We start from the raw sequence: 24,230 nt of genomic DNA, 5'->3' as shown, positions 1-24,230 counted from the left end.
GGATGGAGTGCAGTGGCACTATCTTGGCTCAACAACCTCCGCCTCCTAGGTTCAAGCAATTCTCCCTCCTAAGCCTCCCGAATAGCTGGAATTACAGGCACACACTCCTACACCCAGCTAACTTTTGTATTTTTAGTAAAGATGGGGTTTCACCATGTTGGCCAGTTTGCTGTCAAACTCCTGACCTCCAGTAAGCCACCTGCCTCCGCCTCCCAAAGTGCTGGGATTACAGGGGTGAGCCACCATGCCCGGCCTGCTGCCGGATATGTTTAAGAGGATTTTGTCTCTATGGTGGGGAGAAGGGAAGAGGAATCCTCACCCTAATGCCCAGTAGTAATTCAAGGAGGTACAATTCTATGCAGAATGGTGTCTGGCGTCTAGCCCAACAGGCCAGAAATACAGGTAGCTGACTCATTGGGGAAGTCCTCCTATTTAAAAGAAACTATCCTTTTCCTAATTATAAAATTGTATTTTATTTTATTTATTTATTTATTTTTGAGATGGAGTTTTGCTCTTGTTGCCCAGGCTGGAAGGCAGTGGCACAACCTCAGCTCACTGCAACCTCCACCTCCCAGGTTCAAGCAATTCTCCTGCCTCAGCCTCCCAAGTAGCTGGGATTACAGGCATGCGCTACCATGTCCAGCTAATTTTTTTGTATTTTTAGTAGAGATGAAGTTTCTCCATGTTGATCAGGCTGATCTTGAACTCCCGACCTCAGGTGATCAGCTTGCCTCAGCCTCTCAAAGTGCTGGGATTATAGGTGTGAGCCACCGCGCCCGGCCATAAAAGTATATTTCATTGTAGAATTGAGCTCCTGAAACTTGAATGAACATGTGACTTCCCTGGGGGGCTTGTGAGGCGGCAGTGTCTGACTCAGGAGGGCTGCGGTGGGGCTGGGATGCCGCATTTCTAACAAGCTCCCTGGTGGTGCTGAGATCACTGGCGGACAAACCACACTTCAACTATCAGAGATTTAGCAAACAAACAAAAAACAGCTAGATTGCAGAAGCCGGCTGTAAATCTGCATCCTCAAATGGGACATTGCTTTCCATTCCTCTCTCTATGCCAGACTAGCTCAGGGCTCCGGGCTTCCCCCTCCAAATCACCCAGAGCATCTAGAGAGAGAACAGATAGAGAAGAGGATGTAGAGTCGCTGGGGAGGCCAGAGGTTTGGAACGAGTGAAACAACAACCCATACAGAAGACTCAGGTGGAAAGATCAGGATAAAAAAAATAAGATTGACATACAGAACAGAATTCCTGGAATAGATTGACTCAGCCAAGAAAAGAATTAGCAAAAATGAAAGATCAATTTGAGAAATTCTGATAGACAGGAAGGAAAGGATAAAAAAAAAAAAGAAATATTTTGAAAAGTTAGAATCATGAAGGACAGACACAGAAGTGTTAATATCCAGGTAACAGGAGTTGCAAAAGGAAAGGGAAAATATGGAGGGAAGGTGATATTCAAAGACCGAATGGAGGTTAGTTTCCCAGAATTAAAGAGAGATGAAAGATCTCAGGCTGAGAGAACCCACAGAGGCAGCAGGGGAGAGATGAGGAAAAACTGACATCTACGCAAAATATTGTGAATCACAGAATGTCAAAGACAAAGTCCTTAAAGTATTCAGAGAAAAGGAGCAGATCTGACAGACACCCCGCGACACACACAGCTTACTACGTGAACAAATCAGAGGGTCCTTACACAGATAGGGGCAGGGAGAGAGGACAGCAGTGGGTGGGAGGGCTGAGGGGGCTCCCAAGGAATCCCTGCTTGCTGGCGCCACGAGCAGACCCCAGGATACAGGAATATCCTGGGAAGGGCTGTATGGAGTGGAAGGGCCACCTCCTTACAGACCAAGACTGCACTCTTGGCTATTCCTGACATCAGTACCTCCTGGGAAGGAAGGATGAGCGATTATCTTTTTGAAATTGGGAGTGCCCATGTGGAAATGTCTCAGACAGAAGCTGCTGGCTGCTCAGGGTTACCACTGACAGGAAGCTGGTCCTCAGCTTTGCAAGTCAGGGCCCTGAGAGAGGGTCCACCTCTGGGTGACTGGCACTTACTCAAAGGAGCTGGGGATGGGCTTGCCTCTGGAGAGCCCCCTTCTGTTGGTGGCCAGGGAAACTTCTGGCTTCCTTCTCCCCGCAGCCCCTAGCCTTTGCTGATTGGGGTGGGGACAGAGGGATGGAAAATGGACACTTGACCCAAGTGAAGTGGATTTTCCCTTCCTGGGACATGGAGAGTTGAGCCCGTGGACTGCTTTGAGCTGAGCGGAACACGAGAAATGGGACCAAGATGGCGCCATGGCAAACCAAACACTGAGGAAGCCAAGAAACAGAAAGGACAGTGGAGCAGAAGCATGGAGGGAAAAATAAAAGGGAAGAGTTCCTCTAGCCCCGAGGCAGACAGAGAGCATTCTCAGATTCTGACTCTGCTTTGCTCACTCATTTCCTCATCACGTGCCATGTGCCAGGCACTGTTCTAGGCTCTGAAAATGCAGCATGGAACCAGACAGCCAGAACCTCTGCCTTCTAGTGGAGGCAGAAAAGAGATAAATATACAAGCAAACCTACAAGAGCATGCCAGCCTGTAATAGCAGGGGCTGTGGAGCAGCCACTGCAGAGGGGATGGTCAGAGAAACCTCTCTCTAGAGGGAGGAGGAGGATAGACTCTAGAGCAGTAGGAGTGGAAACAGGAAGAGCTGTTAGGACAGAAGTCCAGAGAGCAGTGGTGACAACTTCAATCAGAAGGTGCAGGCAAGCCGGCAAGAAGAGGATGGATTTTAAATATGTGCGAATGGTCTCAGTGACAGGACTTGCTGAAAGCTCAACTGAGGAGCCAAGAAAGAGGGTCTATTAAATGATGACTCCTAGCTTTGAAGTCTATGCAACCAGAAGGAATATAATGCATTTACTGAGATGGGGAAGTTTGGAGCAGGGGAGAGGATCAAGAGTTGACTTTTGAGATGCCTGTTTGACATCCACGAAGGGACATCAAGTAAGCAGGTAAGTATGTGAATCTGGAGCACTTGGAAGAAACCAGGGCTGGAAGTGGGAATCTGGGCGTCACCAGCACAGTGACTCACCCTGAAAACCTAGGGCCAGATGATGTCACCAGGAAGGGTGTGGCATAAAAGACTACCCACACAGAGGTCTGGGGCATTTCAAGGCACCTGGAGTAGAGCTGGCAGAAGAGTCTGAGAGAAGAGGCCAGCGAGGGAGGAGGGAAACCAGAGGATGTATTTTCAAAGGAAGAAGAAAGTGCCTTAAGCAAAAGAGTGTGGCCCAGGCACAGGAGCGCAGGCCTGTTAATCCCAGCACTTTGGGAGGCCAAGGCTGGTGGATCACTTGAGGCCAGGAGTTCAAGACTAGCCTGACCAACATGGCAAAACCCCATCTCTACTAAAAATACAAAAATTAGCCAATCATCGTGGTGTACACCTGTAATCCCAGCTACCCGGGAGGCTGAGGCAGGAGAATCACTTGAACCCAAGAGGTGGAGGTTGCAGTGAGCTGAGATTGTGCCACTGTCCTACAGCCTGGGTGACAGAGTAAGAGTCTATCTCAAAAAACAAAAAGAAGGGGAGAAGAGGGGGACAGGGAGGAGGAGAGAGAAGGGGAAGGGAAAAGGGGAGGGGAAAGGAAGGGAAGAAAAGGGAGTGGTTAACTTGCCACATCCCCCACATTAATCCATCAGCAAATCTGGCCTAGAGTCTCTACCTTTGAAACCCACCAGAAGGATCAGGTATGGTGACTCACACCTATAATCCCATGCTTTGGGAGGTGGAGTGGGGAGGATGAGGCCAAGAGTACAAGACCACCCTGGGCAACACAGCCAGACTCCCATCTCTATTTTCATTTTATTTAAAAAATAGGCCAGGCGTGGTGGCTCACTCCTGTAACCCCAGCACTTTGGAGGCCAAGGCGGGTGTATCATCTGAGGTCAGGAGATCGAGATCAGCCTGACCAACATGGTGAAACCCCATCTCTCTACTAAAAATACAAAAATTAGTGGGGCCTCTAGTCCCAGCTACTCGGGAGGCTGAGGCAAAAGAATCACTTGAACCCAGGAGGCAGAGGTTGCAGTGAGCTGAGATCACGCCATTGCACTGCAGCCTGGGCAACAAGAGTGAGACTCTATCTCAAAATAGATGAAAAATAAATAGGCTGGGCACAGTTGTTTTTCTTCTTTTCTTTCTTTTTTTTTTGCTTCTATTTTTTCTGTTTTTTTTTTTTTAATTTTTTCTTTTGTTTTAGTTCCTTAATTCTCATAATTTCCTCCAATATTTGGTGACAACTCTCCAACTAAAAACAAAAGCTGCCCTGTTCATAAAGCCCTAGAAGCTGAAACTAGATGGATTTAAGGAACAAGCCTTGGCCAGGCGCAGTGGCTCATGCCTGTAATCCCAAAACACTTTGGGAGGCCAAGGCAGGTAGATCATTTGAGGTCAGGAGTTCAAAACCAGCCTGGCCAACATGGTGAAACCCCGTCTCTACTAAAAGTACAAAAATTAGGCTGGGCTTGGTAGCTCACACTTGTAATTCCAACACTTTGGGACGCTGAGTTGGGCGGATCACAAGGTCAGGAGATTGAGATCATCCTGGTCAAGATGGTGAAATCCCGTCTCTACTAAAAATACAAAAATTAGCTGGGTGTGGTAGTGCATACCTGTAATCCCAGCTACTTGGGAGGCTGAGGCAGGAGAATTGTTTGAACCCAGGAGGCAGAGGTTGCAGTGAGCCGCGATCGTACCACTCCAGCCTGGCAACAGAGCAAAACTCCATCTCAAAAAAAAAAAAAAATACAAATAAAAAAATTAGCCAGGCTTGGTGGCATGCACCTGTAATCCCAATGACCTGGGAGGCTGAAGCAGGAGAATTGCTTGAACTGGGGAGGTGGAGGCTGCAGTGAGCTGAGATCACACCACTGCACTCCAGCCTGGGCGACAGAGCAAGACTATCTCTCAAGAAAAAAAAAAAAGGAGAGGTGAGTCTTGCTACATTCTTGAAACCCTGGGCTCAACCTATCCTCTTGCCTCAGCCTCCCAAAGTGCTGGGATTACAGGCCTGCGCCACTGCGCCAGACCAATTTAGACGTGGCCCATCCTTTGCTTGGTTCGGGTATATATGCTTATTTCTTTAATGCATTTTTCTTATATATTGTCTATATATAATATAAATACTTCCCCATACTTTATTTGCATTATTATGTTTGGTATCTATGAGAAAAAGAACATTTTGGATATTAAATGTGAAACATTATTGGGGCAAATATGCAAGCATCACAATTAATGCTATAGTTCCCTTTGACCACTCACTTTTCCCCAGCTGCCTCCCAGAATTAGCCACTGTTATTAGTTTAATACATAACCTTCTAGATTCTCATGTCTGCTTTTGTAAATATATACACATATCTAGAGCAGTATATTGATTTTTCTCGTGTATCTGGGTGATAATAAAGGAGTGCTGTACATGTCGTGCTGTTCTATAACTTGCTTTTTTGATTTAACTATGTCTTAGGCCACTTTTCCTCCTCCCAGGGAAGAGAGAGCTCTTTTCTATGTTTGTTTGTTTTTTGGTTTTTGGTGTGGCTTTTTTTTTTTGAGACGAAGACTCACTCTGTCATCTAGGCTGGAGTGCAGTGGCGTGATGTCAGCTCACTGCAACCTCCACTTCCTGGGTTCAAGCGAATCTCCTGCCTCAGCCTCCTGAGTAGCTGGGACTACAGGCGCATGCCACTACACCTGGCTAATTTTTGTATTTTTAGTAGGGACGGGGTTTCACTATGTTAGCCAGGCTGGTCTCAAACTCCTGACCTCAGGTGATCTGCCCACCTTGGCCTCCCAAAGTGCTGGGATTACAGGTGTGAGCCACCACACTCAGCCTCTTTTCTATGTTAACTTACCAAACAGCATCTTCTGGCCACTAGCTACTGTTCATCCATCTTTATTTTTCAGTCAATGGTACTGCAAAAAAAAGTCAGAAACTCTGATTACACAACCTTGACTAATTCAAGAGTGTTGCTGTGTTGGAACATGGTGCAAAACCAACCTTAGTTACTATCATTAGTCTTGGTCCGCAGTTCATTCATTTGACAATTGTTGACTGGCTATCTACTACGCACTGTTTCTTTTTTCTCTTTTTTTGAGATTGAGTCTTACTCTGTCACCCAGGCTGGAATGCAGTGGTGCAATCTCAGTTCACTGCAATCTCTGCCTCCCAGGTTCAAGCGATTCTCCTGCCTCAGCCTCCCGAGTAGCTGGGACCACAGGCGCGCACCACCATGCCCAGCTAATTTTCATATTTTTAGTAGAGACGGGGTTTTATCATATTGGTCAGACGGGTCTTGAACTCCTGATCTCGTGATCTGCCCGCCTCAGCCTCCCAAAGTGCTGGGATTACTGGGGTGAACCACTATGCCTGGCCCTTTTTTCCTTTTTCTTTTTGAGACAAATCTCACTCTGTCACCCAGGCTGGTAGTGAAGTGGCACAATCTTGGTTCACTGCAACCTCCACTTACCAGCTTCAAGGATTATTGTGCCTCAGCCTCCCGAATAGCTGGGATTACAGGCACATGCCACCAGGCTTGGCTAATTTTTTGCATTTTTAGTATAGACTGGGTTTCGCCATGTTGGCCAGGCTGTTCTTGAACTCCTGATCTGAAGTGATTTGCCTACCCCAACCTCCCAAAAGTGCTGGGATTACAGGCATGAGCCACTGCACCCGGCCATAGGCACAGTTTCATGAACTGGGAATACAAATGTGAGCAAAAAACCTCTCTCTACCTCCATGGCACTTACATTATCTGGCGGGGAGACAGAAAATAAAGTAAGTATAAGAAATAACATGTTGGTTAACGATTAGTCACACAAAGAAAAATTAGAGAGAAAAGAAGAGCCAGGCGTGGTGGCTCATGCCTGTAATCTCAGCACTTTCAAAGGCTGAGGTGGGCAGATCACTTGAGGCCAGGAGTGCAAGACTAGCCTGGGCAATATGGTGAAACCCTGACTTTACTAAAAATAGCAAAATTAGCCAGCCATGGTGGCACGTGTCTGTAGTCACAGCTACTTGGGAGGCTGAGGAGGAGGCGGAGGCTGCAGTGAGCTGTGATTGCACCATTTCGCAGACTGGACAACAGAATAAGATACCATCTCAACAGGAAAAAAACAAACAAAACAAAAAACGAAAAACAGGGATTTCCAAGAGGCAAGGATTGTAATTTTAAACATGATGGTCAAGGATGGCCTGTAGAGAGGGTGGCCATTTGAACTAAGTCTATGCCTTTTATTACTATAGACAGTAGCTTCTTTTTCAGAGGAAGAGAAAACTGAGGTGTTTTCAATGATTTTCTTTTTTTTTTTTTGAAACAGAGTCTCGCTCTGTTGCCCAGGTTGGAATGCAATGGCGTGATCTTGGCTCACTGCAACCTCTGCCTCCCGGGTTCAAGTGATTCTCCTGCCTCAGCAAATAGCTGGGATTATAGGCGCCCGCCACGACGCCCAGCTAACTTTTGTATTTTTAGTGGAGATGGGGTTTCACCATGGTGTCCAAGCTGGTCTCGAACTCCTGACCTCAGGTGATCCACCTGCCTCAGCCTCCCAAAGTGCTGGGATTACAGGTGTGAGCCACCGCACCCAGCTAACAATTTTTTTCCCATAGAGATGGGGGTCTCGCTATGTTGCCCAGACTGGTCTCAAACTCTTGGCCTCAAGTGGGCCTCCCACCTTGGCTTCCCAAAGCGTTGGGATTATAGGCATGAGCCACCGAACCTCGCTTTTTTCCCTAGTCAAGGACAGTAGTGAAAAAGGAAAGGGAGAAAAATACATTTTCTGCAATTTCTTTCTTTTTTTTTTTGAGACAGAATCTCACTCTGTCACCCAAGCTGAAGTGCAGTGGGGCAATCTCGACTCACTGCAACCTCCACCTTCCAGGATCAAGCAGTTCTCAGGCCTCAACCACCAGAATAGCTGGGACTATAGGCGCCTGCCACCATGCCTGGATAATTTTATTATTTTTAGTAGACATGAGGTTTCAACATGTTGGCCAGGCTGGTCTCAAACTCCTGACCTCAAGTGATCTGCCCGCCTCCACCTCCCAAAGTGCTGGGATCACAGGTATGAGCCAGCTCGCCCAGGCTGTTTTCAGCAATTTCTTTCTAGCCATGCAGCCCTCCTGCAGTTGCCTTGACTTACTTCCAAGACCTGACAGTTGAGCAGTTTCCTCCTAATAGAGGTCAGAATGATCACACTTCTCTAGGCCTTATACAGCACGCCAGATCTCCACGGGCTGTTTTCTCTTCCTGGCAAAAATTGTTCAAATGAGCTAGAGTCAAATGTAAGTATTCAGAAAATATTGGGGTCATTTAAAAAAATCATTTGCTGAAATTGAACAGTTTATGCTGCCAAGTAATATATTTGAAAAGAAAATTTGCCCAAGTCAATGGATTTCAAAATGCTTAACTTGGCTGGGTGCGATGGCTCAAGCCTGTAATCCCTGCACTTTGGGAGGCCAAGGCAGGCGAATTGCCCAAGGTCAGGAATTCAAGACCAGTCCGGCCAACATGGTGAAATGCCGTCTCTACTAAAAATACAAAAAAAATTACCCAGGCATGGTGGCGTGTGCCTGTAATCCCGGCTACTCAGGAGGCTGAGGCAGGGGAATTGCTTGAGCCAGGGAGGTGGAGGTTGCAGTGAGCCAAGATTGCCCCACTGCACTTCAGCCTGGGCAACAGAGTGAGATTCAGTCTCAAAAAATAAAAAATAATAATAAAACAAGTTTCACAAAATAATACCTTTACTGTGATTCACCTTTATATGTGATTTTTCTTTTCTATCCTAGCTTATTTCATTTTAAATAAAGTTCTTCGCTGTTCACTAAATTGTGTCTCAACTGTCTGTTTATTCTTGTGGTGTGGGCGTTCAAGATCTTTTATTTTCAGAGCCTGCAATTTTAGCAATAAAGTTTTTGTTGTTGTTGTTGTTGTTTGAGACAGAGTCTCACTCCCTTGCCCAAGCAGGAGTGCAGTGGTGCAGTCTCAGTTCACTGCACCCTCCGCCTACAGGGTTCAAGTGATTCTCCTGCCTTAGCCTCCCGAGTAGCTGGGATTACAGGTGCCTGCCATCAGGCTCGGCTAATTTTTATATTTTTAGCAGAGATGAAGGTTCACTGTGTTGGCCAGGCTGGTCTTGAACTCCTGATCTCAGGTGATCCACCTGCCTTGGCCTCCCAAAGTGCTGGGATTACAGGTGTGAACCACCGCTCCTGGCCAAAGGTAAGATTTTAATCTAAGGTGCCTTGACTCTAACTTCAGTACATTTTTTTCACCACAACTGTATTTTTATAAAACTTGGGAGCAGTGTGAAGAAGAAGAGGCGAGAATGACCCCCGGACCGACCAAAGCCCACATGCCACTGCATCCCGCGCCCAGCGCCTACGTCCCGCCGCCGTCGCCACCATGCCCAAGAGAAAGGCTGAAGGGGATGCTAAAGGAGATAAAGCCAAGGTGAAGGACGAACCACAGAGAAGATCCGCGAGGTTGTCTGCTAAACCTGCTCCTCCAAAGCCAGAGCCCAAGCCTAAAAAGGCCCCTGCAAAGAAGGGAGAGAAGGTACCCAAAGGGAAAAAGGGAAAAGCTGATGCTGGCAAGGAAGGGAATAACCCTGCAGAAAATGGAGATGCCAAAACAGACCAGGCACAGAAAGCCGAAGGTGCTGGAGATGCCAAGTGAAGTGTGTGCATTTTTGGTAACTGTGTACTTTTGGTGACTGTACAGTTTGAAATGCTATTTTTTAACAAGTTTTATAAAAATGCAGAATTTTGTTTTACTTTTTTTCTTTTTTTTAAGCTATGTTGTTAGCACACAGAACACTTCATTGTTGTTTTGGGGGAAGGGGCTTATGTCACTAATAGAATGTCTCCAAAGCTAGATTGATGTGGGGAAACGCCTTACCCTTCTAGTTTTGACAGACTTCCTCTTGGCTCCCAGGAGGAGGGATTCCCTGACTTTGACACACATGGCCGTCTTGGCACACAAAAGCCTTGTGGTATGGAAAAACAAATTCGTTTTTATGTCCTCTTCTCCCTTTCCGTTTTTCAGCATAGACTTAACTCCCTTAAGCCCAGACATCTGTTGGGACCTGACCCCCAGTCATTGGTTACCAGTGCGTCAGGCAATCTGGACTTGCCAGTGATGCCACTGAGATGGCACCTGTCAAAACAGCAGTGATTCCATTTCTAGATTGTGGATCTTCAGATAAATTCTGCCATTTTCATTTCACTTCCTGAAAGTCAGGCTCAGCTCGAGAAAAGTTGTTAAACAACATGCTAAATGTGAAATGTCAACTCTCACTCTAAACTTTCCCTGTTCAGAGCAACAGATGAAGACTTCATTGGGTTTTATAGTGGCTTTCTGATTTTTGGTAGGCCATCAAAGAAGGGAGTTTGAAAGTTGTTGTATACTGTTAACGATTGTCTGCCCATGTCTTGCCTGAAATACCATGATTGTTTATGGAAAGTATCTTTAATAAAGCTGGATACAGTTTGACTTGGAAAAAAAAATTGGGAGGCCGAGGTGGGTGGATCACAAGGTCAAGACATTGAGACCATACTGGTCAACATGGTGAAACCCCGTCTCTACTAAAAAAATACGAAAAATTAGCTGGGCGTGGTGGCGCACACCTGTAGTCCCAGCTACTTGGGAGGTTGAGGCAGGAGAATTGCTTGAACCCAGGAGGCAGAGGTTGCAGTGAGCCGAGATCATGCCATTGCACTCCAGCCTGGGTAACAAGAGCGGAACTCCGTCTCAAAAAAAAGAAAAAAAAAAAAACTTGAAGAAACGTTTTGACCTGAATATGAGACTGGATAGTTGAGAGTAACGTTTGAGAGTACTGCATGGATCAATGACAGTATTTCTGAATAGTCTGGAAATATTAAAACTGAGGAAAATAATTATACTGTGCTACATCAGGAAAAAGATACATTCACACAATATTAATGTGTGATAATCATCTCATTCATTCCAGAAATAAGAGGTTTCAGAGAGCCTTCACTGACCATGTGTCAGAAGATATCCATTTATTTTCAGATTCCATTTTTAGCTTCTTCCCAGTTGCCCAATGTCCTCTGGAGTTTTCCATCCAAGATCCCTATCTTGAGGTTCATTTCTTGGCTCTTCCATTTGACTTCTCCATCATTCCAATCGCCATCCTGTGTCCTGCTCTTTCCCAAGGGTTGCATTCTTACTCAGCTAAATGCTACATTATTGGCTTTATGAACAACTGTTGATGTATTAAAATTGTCTGATGCTTTGAGTTTACTAGAATGAACACTTTTATGAGAGTAAGACTGGATCGAACTTGTTCACAATTGGGACCTCTGTGCAAATCCTAGTTCTAAGGGATACAGAGCCCAAAATACCTGTGAAATGGAACAAGCTTTCATACTTCATACTGGCATACATCTTTGCCTTATGCCAAAGACGTGAGGATGCGACTAAATAAGGAAGTTATGTTTTGTTTTTGAGCCAGTCTTGCTCTATCATACAGGCTGGAGTGCAGTGGTGCAATCATAGCTCATTGTAACCTCCAACTCCCAGGTTCAAGCGATCCTCCGAGCTCAGCCTCCCTAATAGCTGGTATTACAGGCAGGCACCACCGCAACCAGTTAATTTAAAAATTTTGTTTCTGTGTAGAGACAGGGTTTCAGTAGTTGCCTCCCAAAGTGCTGGGATTACAGGCATGAGCTACCATGCTGGGCCTGTTTTGTTTTAATACTTTGTAATTGGGTGTAAACTCCTTCGAAGAAAGGTGGGGCAGGTGAGAAACTCCCTTTGTTTGACCCTCTAGCACCAGGGATAAAATTTCAACTTCATCTTAAAGTGACAACGTACTTTTCCAAGACCAAGTGCGAAACAGTAAAGGGAAGAGCTAGCTCAGTAGCTGTCCGCCACAGAATGCCACAAGCTTTCAATTGTGGGGCAAAACTGGAACACATGGAAACCTTGGGCAAACTCCCGTGACAGCTTCCCTTCTCCCCAAGTCCCCTCCCACAGATCCTGCGCCTCCACAATTATTCCCCAGGGCCCGAGCGGGATGACTGGGATCCCACTACCCGGACTCAGCTGTGCCCCAGACAAAGGCATCCGAAAACTCCAGCTGGGGCAGCCCCGGGGCAGATGCTGCAAAGTTCTCAGAGGCCCTGGGCAGCTCCGAGGTCTCCCCCAGGCCAGAGAGCATAACCCTCCCTAAATGAAATGCTCCCCTACATCTGTTGATACTCTGGTTCCCAGAAAACGGTGGAACCTAGGCTGAACGTGGCGTAGGGAGAAAGTTTAAACAGATTTCATCTAAGCCCCACCCAGCCCCCAGCACCACTCCGGGTGGCCCCGTGGGTGGGGAGCGGCCGGGACTATCAGACCCCGCTTCCCCTGCTCCGCCCACCCAGGGCTCGGGAGTGCCCCGAGAGCTTACCTCCTCCCCGGCTGCGCGCGCACCTCCCCGCCCCCATTCCCACCACTTCGTGTGCCCAGTGGAACAGTCTTGTGTCTCCACCTCAAGTTCCCGGATGCTCGCTTCCTCAACTCGCCCCCGCTGTGGCCCCGCCCCCGCGCGGCTCTGCGTGCCACGTCACCGCTGCGTCGCTTCCGGAGGCGCAGCGAACGATGACGCAACAGACGTGCCCTCTATATGAGGTTGGGGAGCGGCTGAGTCGGCCTTTTCCGCCCGCTCCCCCCTCCCCCCTAGCGCCGCTCCGGCTGCACAGCGCTCGCTCCGAGCTTCGGGCTCCTGCTAAGCTAGCGCCGCCGTCCTCTCCCGTCAGCCGCCATCATGATTATCTACCGGGATCTCATCAGCCGTGAGTCCTCACTGCACTACCCTTACTGCCGCACACTGGGTCCTGGGGTGCGGGTGGGGGGTGGGGAAAGCGCAGCCGTCTGGGCCTAGGGGATGCCTGCGACCTTAACCGAGTGCGCAGGGATCGGTACCGGGCTCGCGCTAGGCTCTGGAGCCCTCGCGAGGGGCGGACGCCGCGTGCGGACGCCGGCGCGGGAAATGCGGGAAATGGCGGCGCCGGCTCGGGGCCTCCGGTGACGGGCGGCTCTGTGTATTCGGCAGACGATGAGATGTTCTCTGACATCTACAAGATCCGGGAGATCGCGGACGGGCTGTGCCTGGAGGTGGAGGGGAAGGTGAGTCGGTCGGGCCTGCGCGTGGGGGAGGTCGGGGCGGACCGCGCCGGGCAGGCTCGGGTTTCCGCCGCTCCCCCGCCTGAGGTTGTGCAATCCTCCCCGCCGCCTCCTGGCGGAGGAGACGCTCTTTCCGGGCTCGGGTTTTTCTAGAAAACTGGAGGCGGAGCTGAGCCTGGAAATAGGCCCGCCGCTTCGGCGCCCATCCTCCTCCGGGGGTTGTCTGGGACACGCTGTCTCCGGTTTAGGAGCCCAAACCCTTTCGTGTTTACCCTGCCCCTACTTACCAACCCGAGGCACTCGATGCCCGCAACTGGAAACAACTTTTTAATGATCCCATTTTGTTCTGGCCAACAACGGACAACTCTTATTTAAGTTAGGTCGTTTGGGGAAATCCACAGGTCACAACTTTATTCCCAAAATGGTGTTTTTTTAATTTTCGTCAAGAACTAAGAATGTTTCTTAACTATTGGCGTGGAAGGTGCTTTGAAGATGCGTTTGTATCTTTTGCAACTATATTGCTTTTTGTTAATGCAGATGGTCAGTAGGACAGAAGGTAACATTGATGACTCGCTCATTGGTGGAAATGCCTCCGCTGAAGGCCCCGAGGGCGAAGGTACCGAAAGCACAGTAATCACTGGTGTCGATATTGTCATGAACCATCACCTGCAGGAAACAAGTTTCACAAAAGAAGCCTACAAGAAGTACATCAAAGATTACATGAAATCGTAAGTGATACTGGCAGCACCTAGCTGATGTCTAGAATCTTAAGGGATTTAAAGATGGGGTAACTTTTGAGGTTCTTTTGAGTGGTGAATATACTTGCCTTTTTTATTAATGAGTTCACTGACAAGAGTGGTTGCTTTTCTCTGTGAGCATACTGAAGCCTGCAGTCTGGTTCCGTTTAGAGTTAGAATAGTACTTTGAAAATAGTCAACAAGAAATGTCAGAAATGTGAACAGTCTTGAAAGATCACTTAATGTGAACAGGTGCTGGGATTACAGGCTTGAGCCACCGCGCCCAGCTGTGAATTAGTAATTTCGTAACAGCTGGTTGCCTTTTTCAATGTTTTTATTTTTTTTAAGCTTGGGTATTTTTTTACTTTAAAAATTGATTTTACTGAAAATTCGATAATTTAACCAGTTAAATGAAATGTTGTTTTAGAATCAAAGGCAAACTTGAAGAACAGAGACCAGAAAGAGTAAAACCTTTTATGACAGGGGCTGCAGAACAAATCAAGCACATCCTTGCTAATTTCAAAAACTACCAGGTAAATGCCTTAAGTATTTGGATCAAAGGATTGTACAATTTTAACTGCAAGAGCAAAAATTAAGTTCATTAATCTTCAATTCTATACTAGTATTCCAGGTGTAGAAAGTAGCTTTCTCAGCTCTCAAGTGTTTTCAAATCCTGCCTTCTGATGGAAAACTTCTTTCCCAGATGACATTTCTTCAGTTTTTCTTCTCCTCAAAAATTGCTTAACCTTAAGTGTTCAGCTTTCTGTTTACATTTCTAATGTGTCTTATTGCTACTGGTCCTCCTGATGTATCTGAACTTGTTCTACTTCTGGAAAATGTCAGTGGCTTTCGTTTACCTCTAATTATCCAATTTCATGCATCCCCTGGCCATAAGATACTTCCAAACTATATGATATATTCTGTCACTGTCAGCCTTATGTTGCAATTGTGCTTGACTATATAAGCACACTTTAGGGTCTGAGAAAGTAAAGGTTTCCATAAAGTCTAGTGTTCCTGTATTGCTCTGTACTCTATTTAGGTCACTATTAAGGTGCCTAATTGAATGAACAAATGATTATGGTAAGTGGGTATCAGAGCTTTTGGGTACTGGAATTCTCCTGATTTTGTACTGTAGTTAGTTTTGAATGGCATGTATTTGTATGTAATGGTCTAATTCTAGGTATTTCGTTTGCTTCCCAAGTTCTTTATTGGTGAAAACATGAATCCAGATGGCATGGTTGCTCTTTTGGACTACCGTGAGGATGGTGTGACCCCATATATGATTTTCTTTAAGGATGGTTTAGAAATGGAAAAATGTGTAAGTACAAAGGAGTGGGTTAAAATCAGTAATGTAAAAAATAAAGATATTTTAGATGTGATTCCAGTTGTTTTGTGCCACTGGGATAGAATGTTTCACGTGTAAAAGATTCTTAGGGTATAAAAAGGCTTAGAATCTTACTTGTGGAAACACTTGAGTGCAGATGGGGCATTATAAAGTACAGTTGCACGGCGTGGTAGCTCACACCTCTGATCCCAGCACTTTGGGAGGCCAAGGTGGGTGGATCACCTGAGGTCAGGAGTTGAGACCAGAAAAACACAAAAATTAGCCAGGCATGGTGGCAGGTACCTGTAATCCCAGCCACTCGGGAGGCTGAGGCAGGAGAATCACTTGAACTTGGGAGGGTTGCAGTGAGCTGAGATCCCACCACTGCACTGGAGCCTGGGCGACAGAATGAGGTTCTGTCTCCAAAAAATACAGTTTAAATGCTGAGGAAGATGGAGAACACCATTGATTTTCCTCTAAACAGACCTCACAGGTAGGCCTTATTTTCACTTCATCATGTTTTGCTATATACATAAGGATTAATTCATATCAGTGTTTTTTACTTTGGTTTACTGATAATTGGCAGCTGGTTATTGAAAGCCTACTGCCAGTACTAGCTTTAGTAAATAGTGCTGACTGCTAAACTGGTATGCAAATTGCGTTAGTAAATATAAATAAATATCTGCTATGCCAGGAAACTTCTGGAAACTGTACAGAAACTGAGGCATTCATTATCCTAGTTTTCATAGACTTCTGTATAAATTAGGAAGAAGATAAACATAAGTCTATACTGAACAAGTGAGATTAGAGTCAACAATAGACAGAAATTACTTAGAACTGTGTAAGATGACTTACCAAAGGGTTTATTCAGATGGTATCTGAGGTTTTTGTTGGTAAAGCAGGGTGTGGGTGGCACATGCCACAGACTTCTGGAAAATGATCTGCTGATTTGGTAAGGGTCTTCTGCATCCACTGATAGACCTTGAACAATTGGCTGTTGTTCTTTTGGTTTGCACTAGGATGCAAAAGAAAGAAATCCCTGCGCTTTCTGTCTGTCTTTGTGGCGGCCCAGATTGAATTGGGGAATACATCTGTAGCCTAGAAATGTAGGCTTACATGTTTATGATAATGTAATTTTTGTTATGTAGTGTTTGAAGAATGGTAATGTAATTTTTGTTTTTACAGTAACAAATTTGGCAATTACTTTGGATCTATCACCTGTCATCATAACTGACTCCTGCTTGTCATCCACACACCAGGACTTAAGACAAATGGGACTGATGTCATCTTGAGATCTTCATTTATTTTGACCGTGATTTATTTGGAGTGGAGGCATTGTTTTTAAGAAAAACATGTCATGTAGGTTCTCTAAAAATAAAATGCATTTAAACTCATTTGAGAGAATGCCTTTTAGTTTAATACATATTTAAACTAAATTCATCCTGTAGTGTTCGTGGAGAAGCTAGAGCCTGGTTGTAAGCTACTACTAGAAAGAATAAGACTCATCAATTAACTTCTACAGTGGAAACAACTACTGGGACTGGAATATAAAAAAAGAATCAAAGGTTTTGATTGTGAGTTGCAATAAAGGGAGAGACTATGTTCATAGCAGTGCCAACATCTGAAGTGGAGCCTTACCCATTTCATCATCTACAACGGAAGTAGTAACTGGAGGAGATTACCAAGAGAATAAAAAGAGACTAATTCAGTTGGAAGCAACTTTGTCTCAGCTTATTTAACAAAGAGAGCCAAGTCTCTTGGGATGAATGTTAAACTCCCTGGTAACTAGAACAGGGACTGGCAAACTAGCCTGTCCAGCCACCTGTTTGTACACTTAAAGGTGGTTGCATTTTTAAATGGTTGAGGGGAAAATACCTTGTGGGATGAAATTTAAATTTGTGTCCAGTTTTATTGGAACATGGCTATGCTCACTCATTTATGGATTGACTATGGCTGTTTTCACTGCACAAGCAGAGTTGTGCCTGACACGGGCCTGCAAGTTTGCCAGCCCGATTTAAAAGATGAAGTTATACAGAATGTGGGCTGGCTGGTGGGCAGAGGGGTAAAAATGTTCTTTATATTGTATCTGAAAAGATGGTGTCAGAATGAGTATGAAAATGCATCTATTTGACAGACCTGGAGCAGTTACTATCTGCTGCTAAGGTTTCCACTACAGATGCAAGAAAAACACGTCCTTGCGCTTTCCGTCTGTCTAATTGTGGCAGCTGAGATTGAATAGAGGAATACAGGGTAAAAACGGGAAGAGAATATTGAGACAGCTTGGTCACCAGGCTTGGAGTGCAGTGGCACAAGTGGCTCACTGCATCTGCCTCTTGGGCTCAAGCCATCTTCCTGCCTCAGCTTCACTAGTTGCTGGGACTACTGGCATACACCCCTATGCCCACCTGATTTTTGTAGAGGCCTGGTCTTATTTGTCCAAGCTGATCTCAACTGAGCTCCAGATCTGCCCACCTTGGCCTCCTAAAGTGCAAGCCCAGCCTGGGAGGAGAAATAGTCCCCACCACCCTTATCTCATTGATTTCATTTGTTAAAGGTTAGAAGCAAGCCAGTGACTGGTCTGCTTGAACATGTGAATCTAGTGATTGAACAATCTGGAGTTTGCCCTAGTGTCAAATCTGAGCCAGACACTGTGAACATCCCCCAAACCCCTGTGATTTGAAATACATACTGGGAACTTCAGACTTGGTAACAATTTTAAGCATTCTGTTTTATTTATTTTTTATCAGCGACTGCATCTGCAACAATTTTAAGCATTCTGATAGTTCTGGTTTTTTTGTAGAGACAGTCATGCCATGTTGCTCAGGCTGGTCTCAAAACTCCTGACCTTGTGATCCTCCAGCTTCAGCCTTCCCAAGTGTTGGGATTACAGATGTGCGCCATTGCACCTGGCTCAGCATTCTGGTTTCGGACATTTTAATGACAAAAGTATGAGTCTGATCTACAGGGCCTTTTGTCCTCTGAAACTAGCAGGAAGGGAATTTTCAGGCAGTGGTCAAAGCTGGGAAAACAAGAATAATGGAGAGGGGCTTGAGGTGAAACATGGGGGCTGATTGGTGAACTGGCCTTGGAAGTCTGAAACAGCAGACGAGTAGCAATTCAGAGGCTTTGTGGGCTCCATTGCTCCAACTTGTTTTGAAAATTGTCAGTTCTGCAGAAGAGCCCTTACTTTTCCCAGTTGTCCTTGCAGTGCTCTTAGCTGTTTTTCCAACATCCAGATCCAACCAAGGTTGGGTTAGCATTTTGTCATGTCTATTTAAGCCAGAAGTGATGAACTCCAGCTGTTTACCTCATGATAAACCTTTGAAGATTCCAAATAGAACTTCTCACACTTTGAAGACTGTCTCATATCTTTTTCTGGTTATTCCTAGAGTCAGGATGTTTGGGGCAAGAATAAGGATGTGCACATGAGAACTCATAACTTTGATGCTAAAGTGTAATACAAGCATGTTTTAGTAGCCTGCGGGCCCTAGGGTTTGTTAACGTGTGGAGAACAATTGAGTGGAGCAAGAGGACTTTTCTAGGAAAGTCCTTGTAATGTGACTTTTTTTTTTTTTTTTTTTTGAGACTGAGTTTCGCTCTTACCCAGGCTGGAGTGCAGTGGCGCGATCTCGGCTCACCGCAATTTCTGCCTCCTGGGTTCAGGCAATTCTCCTGCCTCATCCTCCTGAGTAGCTGGGATTACAAGCACGCGCTACCATGCCCAGCTAATTTTTTGTGTTTTTTAGTAGAGACGGGGTTTCACCATGTTGACCAGGATGGTCTCGATCTCTTGACCTCGTTATCCACCCGCTTCGGCCTCCCAAAGTGCTGGGATTATAGGCGTGAGCCACCGTGCCCGGCCCTGTAATGTGACATTTTAAAACAAATGAAGGTGTGGAAGTAGGCCATGTGGGTGTCAAGACAGACCATTCCAGGCCAAGACAGCAGTCTTGGAATGTGGTATGTTCTGGGAACAAAGTGGCCCCTTTGCTAACCCAAGAAGATGTAAGGGTTGTAGAGCCGTGTGAGTGCACGAGGAAGGAAGACCAGACCTCAAGAAAGCCATTGGAGCTCTGAGCAGAAGAGATACATGATATGACTTAAAATTTACAAGGCTCACTTTGGCTTTCAGGTAGCAGGGTAAAAGCATAGAGTAATTGTGTATAATGTGTTAAGGCAAAGAAGATAGTGGCTTAGTCTAGGGTGGTAGACTGAGGGGTTAGGAAATGAAGATAGAGACAAGATACACTGATGGGTTGAGTGAAGATGGATTTAATATCAAATATTTTGGTCTGAGCATCTGAAAGAAAGGAGTTGGCACTGAGATGGGAAGTCAAGAATTTCGTTTTGGATGTGTTAAATTTGAGATGCTGATTCTTCAGAGAAGTCTAAGCTGGAGAACTCATGTAGACAGTGGGAAGATCTCAATAGATGACATGAGAAGCCATGATACTGGATAAGGTCATTTGGAGAGAGGATAGACTTTGTGCTCCAACAGGAGATTGGTTGACAAGGAGAAGCCAACAAAGGTAATTAAAAGGAGCTCCGCCTGCCACCACTGCACTTGCACTCAGAAGGCTAAGGCAGGAGGGTTGTTTGAGGCTAACCTGGGCACCATAGGGAGACCCCGTCTCTAAAATGTAGCCAGGCACCGGGCTCATGCCTGTAATCCCAGCACTTTGGGAGGCTGAGGAGAGAGGATCACTTGAGCTTAGGAGTTTGAGACCAACGTGGGCAATGTAGCAAGACCTAAAAAAATTTGTTAGGCATCTGTAGTCCCAGCTACTCGGGAGACTGGGCTGAGAGGATGGCTGGAGCCCAAGAGCTTGAGGCTGCAGTGAGCTGTGATCACACCACTGCACTCCAGCCTGGGTGACAGCAAAACATCTCAAGAATAAAAGTTTAAAAATTTTAAAAAGGAACTGCCCCTGAGGTAACCAAGGGAAGGCCTTCCAGAGGTCAGGTGGAAAAAAAAGTTTTAGGAAGGAGGAAGTAGTCAACAGGGTTACCTGTTGCAAAATGCTTAAGTAGTGTGAGGCCTGATGGTAAACTTAACTATTGTTGGATTTCACTAGTGGGAAAGAAAGTCTAATTAAAATGCACTCGAGACTAACAGTCACAGGCATGAAACATAATACAGGTACATGGTTTTTTAGTATGTGTGCAACTGCTTCAGCATAGGTGTGAATTACTCATTTGGATCATCAGGAGTTTCAAAATCTAGTTAAGTCACTTAAATTTGTGTTGATGTAAATTCTATCATTCTGAACTACAGGGATTGTCAGTAACTTACTGCAAACCAAACTGGTGGTGATTATGGTAAAATTGCAAGACTAAATCTCACCAACTTGAAAAAACACTGATAAAGCATCCTTAAGGATATATGTGTGTGCACACAGGTGGAGTGGAGTGACTTTGGCTGGCTGCCAGAATACTCAGTAAAACGGAACTAAAACCAGGAGGATTTGAATTAATGGGATCAGTGATTTATAACTAGTGGGTTACTACTACACTTTGTGGCAATTGGCATGTGTTTCTAGAGACTATCCGTAAGAACTGTGGGTGCAACTTGAGGATTCTAGAAACATTTAATATTTCATTCCAAAAGAAAAAGCCTTGCTTAAAGTGTTTTTTTGTTTTATTTATTTATTTAGAGACAGAGTTTCGCTCTTGTTGCCAGGCTGGAGTGCAATGGTGCGATCTCAGCTCACCGCAACCTCCACCTCCTTTGTTCAAGCAATTCTCCTGCCTCAGCCTCCTGAGTAGCTGGGATTACAGGCACTCGCCACCACACCCAGCTAATTTTTTTTGTATTTTTAGTAGAGACAGAGTTTCACCATGTGGGTCAGGCTGGTCTTGAACTCCTGACCTCATGATCCACTTGCCTCAGCCTCCCAAAGTGCTGGGATTACAGATGTGAGCCACCACGCCCAGGCAAAGGGTTTTTAACAAGCAAGTAAAGAAAAAGTTGCCAAGGCCGGGCGCGGTGGCTCACGCCTATAATCCCAGCACTTTGGGAAGCCAAGGCGGGTGGATAATGAGGTCAAGAGATCGAGACCATCCTGGTCAACATGGTGAAACCCTGTCTCTACTAAAAATACACAAAAAAATTAGCTGGGCATGGTGGCGCGTGCCTGTAGTCCCAGCTACTCGGGAGGCTGAGGCAGGAGAATTGCTTGAACCCAGGAGGCGGAGGTTGCAGTGAGCCGAGATGGCGCCATTGCACTCCAGCCTGGGTAACGAGCGAAACCCCGACTCAAAAAGAAAAAAAAAAGAAAAAGTTGCCATGGCTAGGCACGGTGGCTCATGTCTGTAATCCCAACTACTTGGGAGGCTGAGCAGGCCAGGAGTTTGAGATTCAGTGAGTTAATGGCTGCAACACTGCACTCCAGCCTGGGTGGTAGAGGGAGACCCTGTCTCTTAAAAGAGAGGAAGGTGCTATGATAGAATATATTGTTTGCTGGGAAGAAAAAGAGAAAAGAAGGTGCCGCATACCTTCCATTGAATAAAAGTTGGCTGCTATACTAGCTATCTCAATTAGCTAGACTCTAAATGTGGAGTTTGCAGAGAAGTTAAAAATCATAATAGTGCTGATAGTTTCTATGTATCCCACTGAAATCCTCCAAGTCTATCCCTTAATGCAGCAATGATAAATCAGGCCCCTGTGCCTATCAGCAGTTCAAAACAGACTTTACTACTTAAGGCATATTTTTAACTACCAGAACATTCCACTTTATTTTTTTGGGAGACTGTAGAGTGGTTACACATACTTCCATATAGTTGAGCCTGGAAGTTGTCATTTACCTTTCCTCCATATGCAGGGCCATGAGAACCTTTGGGACTGGATGCGGTTTTAGCTGGAGTCAGTAAAATTCAATGAGAAACATCAAATAGGAGTTTAAGGGAAGATTCTTTACAAACTAACTTGTGTGGTGACGCTTCCCTCAATTACTTTCTCCTCCACTGATTTACATTTGCATTCCACTCTCCTCTGAGTTCATAGGGAGAGCAAAGAGCACAAGTTGGGGACAACACTGGTGATATTTTGTGTGTGAGTCACAATCTTCAGACAAAGGGAAATTGAGACATCAAGGGACTCACTGTAGTGGTCTTCTGGGAGGGACACACAGGCTACAATTATTAGTTAAGAGTTATAATACAGTGTTTTTAATAATAGGACTGTAGAGCTACTAGCCACCATTTATTTACTCCTGAGTTTCTGGATTTCTTGTCTTCTCGATTTTTTTTTTTTTAATTCTGAGATGGAGTCTCGCTCTGTCATCAAGGCTGGAGTGCAGTGGCGCCATCTCGGCCCACTGCAACCTCTGCCTCCCAGATTCAAGCGATTCTCCTGCCTCAGCCTCCTGCGTAGCTGGGATTACAGGCACGTGCCACCACACCCAGCTAATTTTTGTATTTTTAGTAGAGACAGGGTTTCACATTTTGGTCAGGCTGGTCTCAAACTCCTGACCTTGTGATCTGCCCACCTCGGCCTCCCAAAGTGCTGGGATTACAGGCATGAGCCCCCACGCCCGGCCAAGTTTCTGGATTTCTTTTCTTTTTTTTTTTGAAAATCAGGGTCATGCTATGTTGCTGGAGCTGATCTCAAACTCTTGGCCTCAAGTGATCCACCTGCATTGGCCTCCCAAAGTGCTGGGATTACAGGTGTGAGTCACCACATCTGGCCAACAACTAGATTTCTGGTAATTAAATGTTAGAAAGGACTAGGCCAGGTGTGGTGGCTCATGCCTGTAATCCCAGCACTTTGGGAGGCCGAGGAGGTCAGACCACTTGAGCTCAGGAGTTTGAGACTGGCCTGGGCAACATGGTGAAATCCCATCTTTATAAAAAATAGAAAAAAAAAACCTACTTGTATACTTGTTGATTTCCTCCATGTGTAAAGAAAGCAGATAAGCCCTAGTTTATTATCAAATGTGGCTTGCCCATGACCTCATCTAAAGCACAGGGTTATCAAATTGGTAGAAATTTGGCAAATCACAGAGAAAGTTGGTATTTTCTGGACATCTATTCAAAACAGCTATACATGTAATTTTCTTTTCCTTGAGTATATTTGGGAGTTGTCCTTAAGAACTACCAATTTGCTGGGCGCAGTGGCTCACGCCTGTAATCCCAGCACTTTGGGAGGCCGAGGCGGGTGGATCACGAGGTCAAGAGATCGAGACCATCCTGGTCAATATGGTGAAACCCCATCTTTACTAAAAATACAAAAAATTAGCTGAGCATAGTGGCGCGTGCCTGTAATCCCAGCTACTCAGGAGGCTGAGGCAGGAGAATTGCCTGAACCCAGGAGGCGGAGGTTGCGGTGAGCCGAGATTGCGCCATTGCACTCCAGCCTGGGTAACAAGAGCGAAACTCTGTCTCAAAAAAGAAAAAAAAAAAAAAAGAACTACCAATTTATCATGTAAGTCAAACACTCAAACTAGTATTCAACCTGGGGTGGTAGGGGGGAACCAGCAGTTAAAGGAAAATTACTGCACATGAAATTAAAAAGAAAAAATGAATACCTCTTGACTACTTCACTAAGGTGGAAGAATGTGCATCAACAGATGGCAAGTATAAAATTGGAAGCTCAGCAAACTCAGATCATGGGCATGATGCACTGTAACCTTTTCTTCATTATGTTCCTAGCACTCTATTCTTCTATGCCTCTCCTACTGTATTAGCTTGAAGGGACTCAATCCACAGCAGTGGGTTTTGTCAGATGGAACACAGGCTGTGTGTTAGAACCCTTGGTGATTGCCATTATATCAGCATGGTGGTAATACCAACTGCTGGCATCTATTAAAAGTAAAAGTGACTAAGCTTCTGAAATTTGGTTAAGTAATGTGCAACCTGTTCCTCTCTGTTCCATAGACCAGGGAGGAGGAGGAGGAGGACTGGGTGTTGAGTGTGAGAGCCACAGATATTTTCGTGTAGGGGAGGAAAGACTGCTTTCCACACCCATCACTACGTTCATGACTGAGGCC

At 45.6% G+C, this 24,230-nt stretch overlaps 2 protein-coding genes, 2 long non-coding RNA genes and 2 other non-coding genes across 6 annotated transcripts in view; 4 read left to right on the top strand and 2 right to left on the bottom strand.

Moving 5' to 3' along the window:
* Nucleotides 1-5,929: 5,929 nt before the first annotated feature.
* On the bottom strand, nucleotides 5,930-12,551 carry LOC135273852 (uncharacterized). Its single transcript, XR_010341635.1, has 2 exons — nucleotides 12,467-12,551; nucleotides 5,930-5,965 (listed from the first exon to the last, which is right to left on the bottom strand). It is a non-coding gene; the product is annotated as an uncharacterized LOC135273852 (long non-coding RNA).
* Nucleotides 9,406-9,756, top strand: LOC110569382 (non-histone chromosomal protein HMG-17). The gene has a single exon (XM_064373470.1). It carries the CDS (start codon nucleotides 9,454-9,456, stop codon nucleotides 9,724-9,726), a length of 273 nt encoding a protein of 90 aa, XP_064229540.1. The 5' UTR covers nucleotides 9,406-9,453; the 3' UTR covers nucleotides 9,727-9,756.
* Nucleotides 12,552-12,712: 161 nt separating the features above from the next.
* On the top strand, nucleotides 12,713-16,958 carry TPT1 (tumor protein, translationally-controlled 1). The gene is made up of 6 exons (XM_012465185.3): nucleotides 12,713-12,851; nucleotides 13,112-13,185; nucleotides 13,720-13,910; nucleotides 14,347-14,452; nucleotides 15,121-15,237; nucleotides 16,429-16,958. The coding sequence occupies exons 1-6, from the start codon at nucleotides 12,824-12,826 to the stop codon at nucleotides 16,429-16,431; spliced, it is 519 nt and encodes a 172-aa protein (XP_012320608.1). The 5' UTR covers nucleotides 12,713-12,823; the 3' UTR covers nucleotides 16,432-16,958.
* On the top strand, nucleotides 16,207-16,336 carry LOC135273888 (small nucleolar RNA SNORA31). The gene has a single exon (XR_010341676.1). It is a non-coding gene; the product is annotated as a small nucleolar RNA SNORA31 (small nucleolar RNA).
* Nucleotides 16,959-17,360: 402 nt separating the features above from the next.
* LOC135273889 (small nucleolar RNA SNORA31) lies at nucleotides 17,361-17,494 on the top strand. The gene has a single exon (XR_010341677.1). It is a non-coding gene; the product is annotated as a small nucleolar RNA SNORA31 (small nucleolar RNA).
* A 462-nt stretch (nucleotides 17,495-17,956) lies between these two features.
* The window catches only part of LOC105725950 (uncharacterized), a 38,332-nt gene continuing 32,058 nt past the window's right edge, over nucleotides 17,957-24,230 (bottom strand). The window contains exon 4 of the long non-coding RNA XR_010341634.1: nucleotides 17,957-18,628. This is a non-coding gene — a long non-coding RNA (uncharacterized LOC105725950). The remainder of the gene's footprint in view (nucleotides 18,629-24,230) is intronic.

This window comes from Aotus nancymaae, unplaced genomic scaffold (assembly GCF_030222135.1).
Source record: "Aotus nancymaae isolate 86718 unplaced genomic scaffold, 86718_ANA_hifiasm-v0.15.2.pri h1tg000009l, whole genome shotgun sequence".
Taxonomy (NCBI): Eukaryota; Metazoa; Chordata; class Mammalia; order Primates; family Aotidae; genus Aotus; species Aotus nancymaae.
Note: the sequence above shows the minus strand (reverse complement) of the source record. Positions and strands in the feature narration are given on the sequence as shown.

Bases quoted from the DNA above. Each gene is read 5' to 3' on its own strand.
- LOC110569382 (XM_064373470.1), top strand. From the start codon at position 9,454: ATGCCCAAGAGAAAGGCTGAAGGGGATGCTAAAGGAGATAAAGCCAAG.
- TPT1 (XM_012465185.3), top strand. From the start codon at position 12,824: ATGATTATCTACCGGGATCTCATCAGCC. The intron at 12,852-13,111 runs GTGAGTCCTCAC...TGTATTCGGCAG, and splicing joins CTACCGGGATCTCATCAGCC to ACGATGAGATGTTCTCTGAC. The intron at 14,453-15,120 runs GTAAATGCCTTA...TTGCTTCCCAAG, and splicing joins CTAATTTCAAAAACTACCAG to TTCTTTATTGGTGAAAACAT.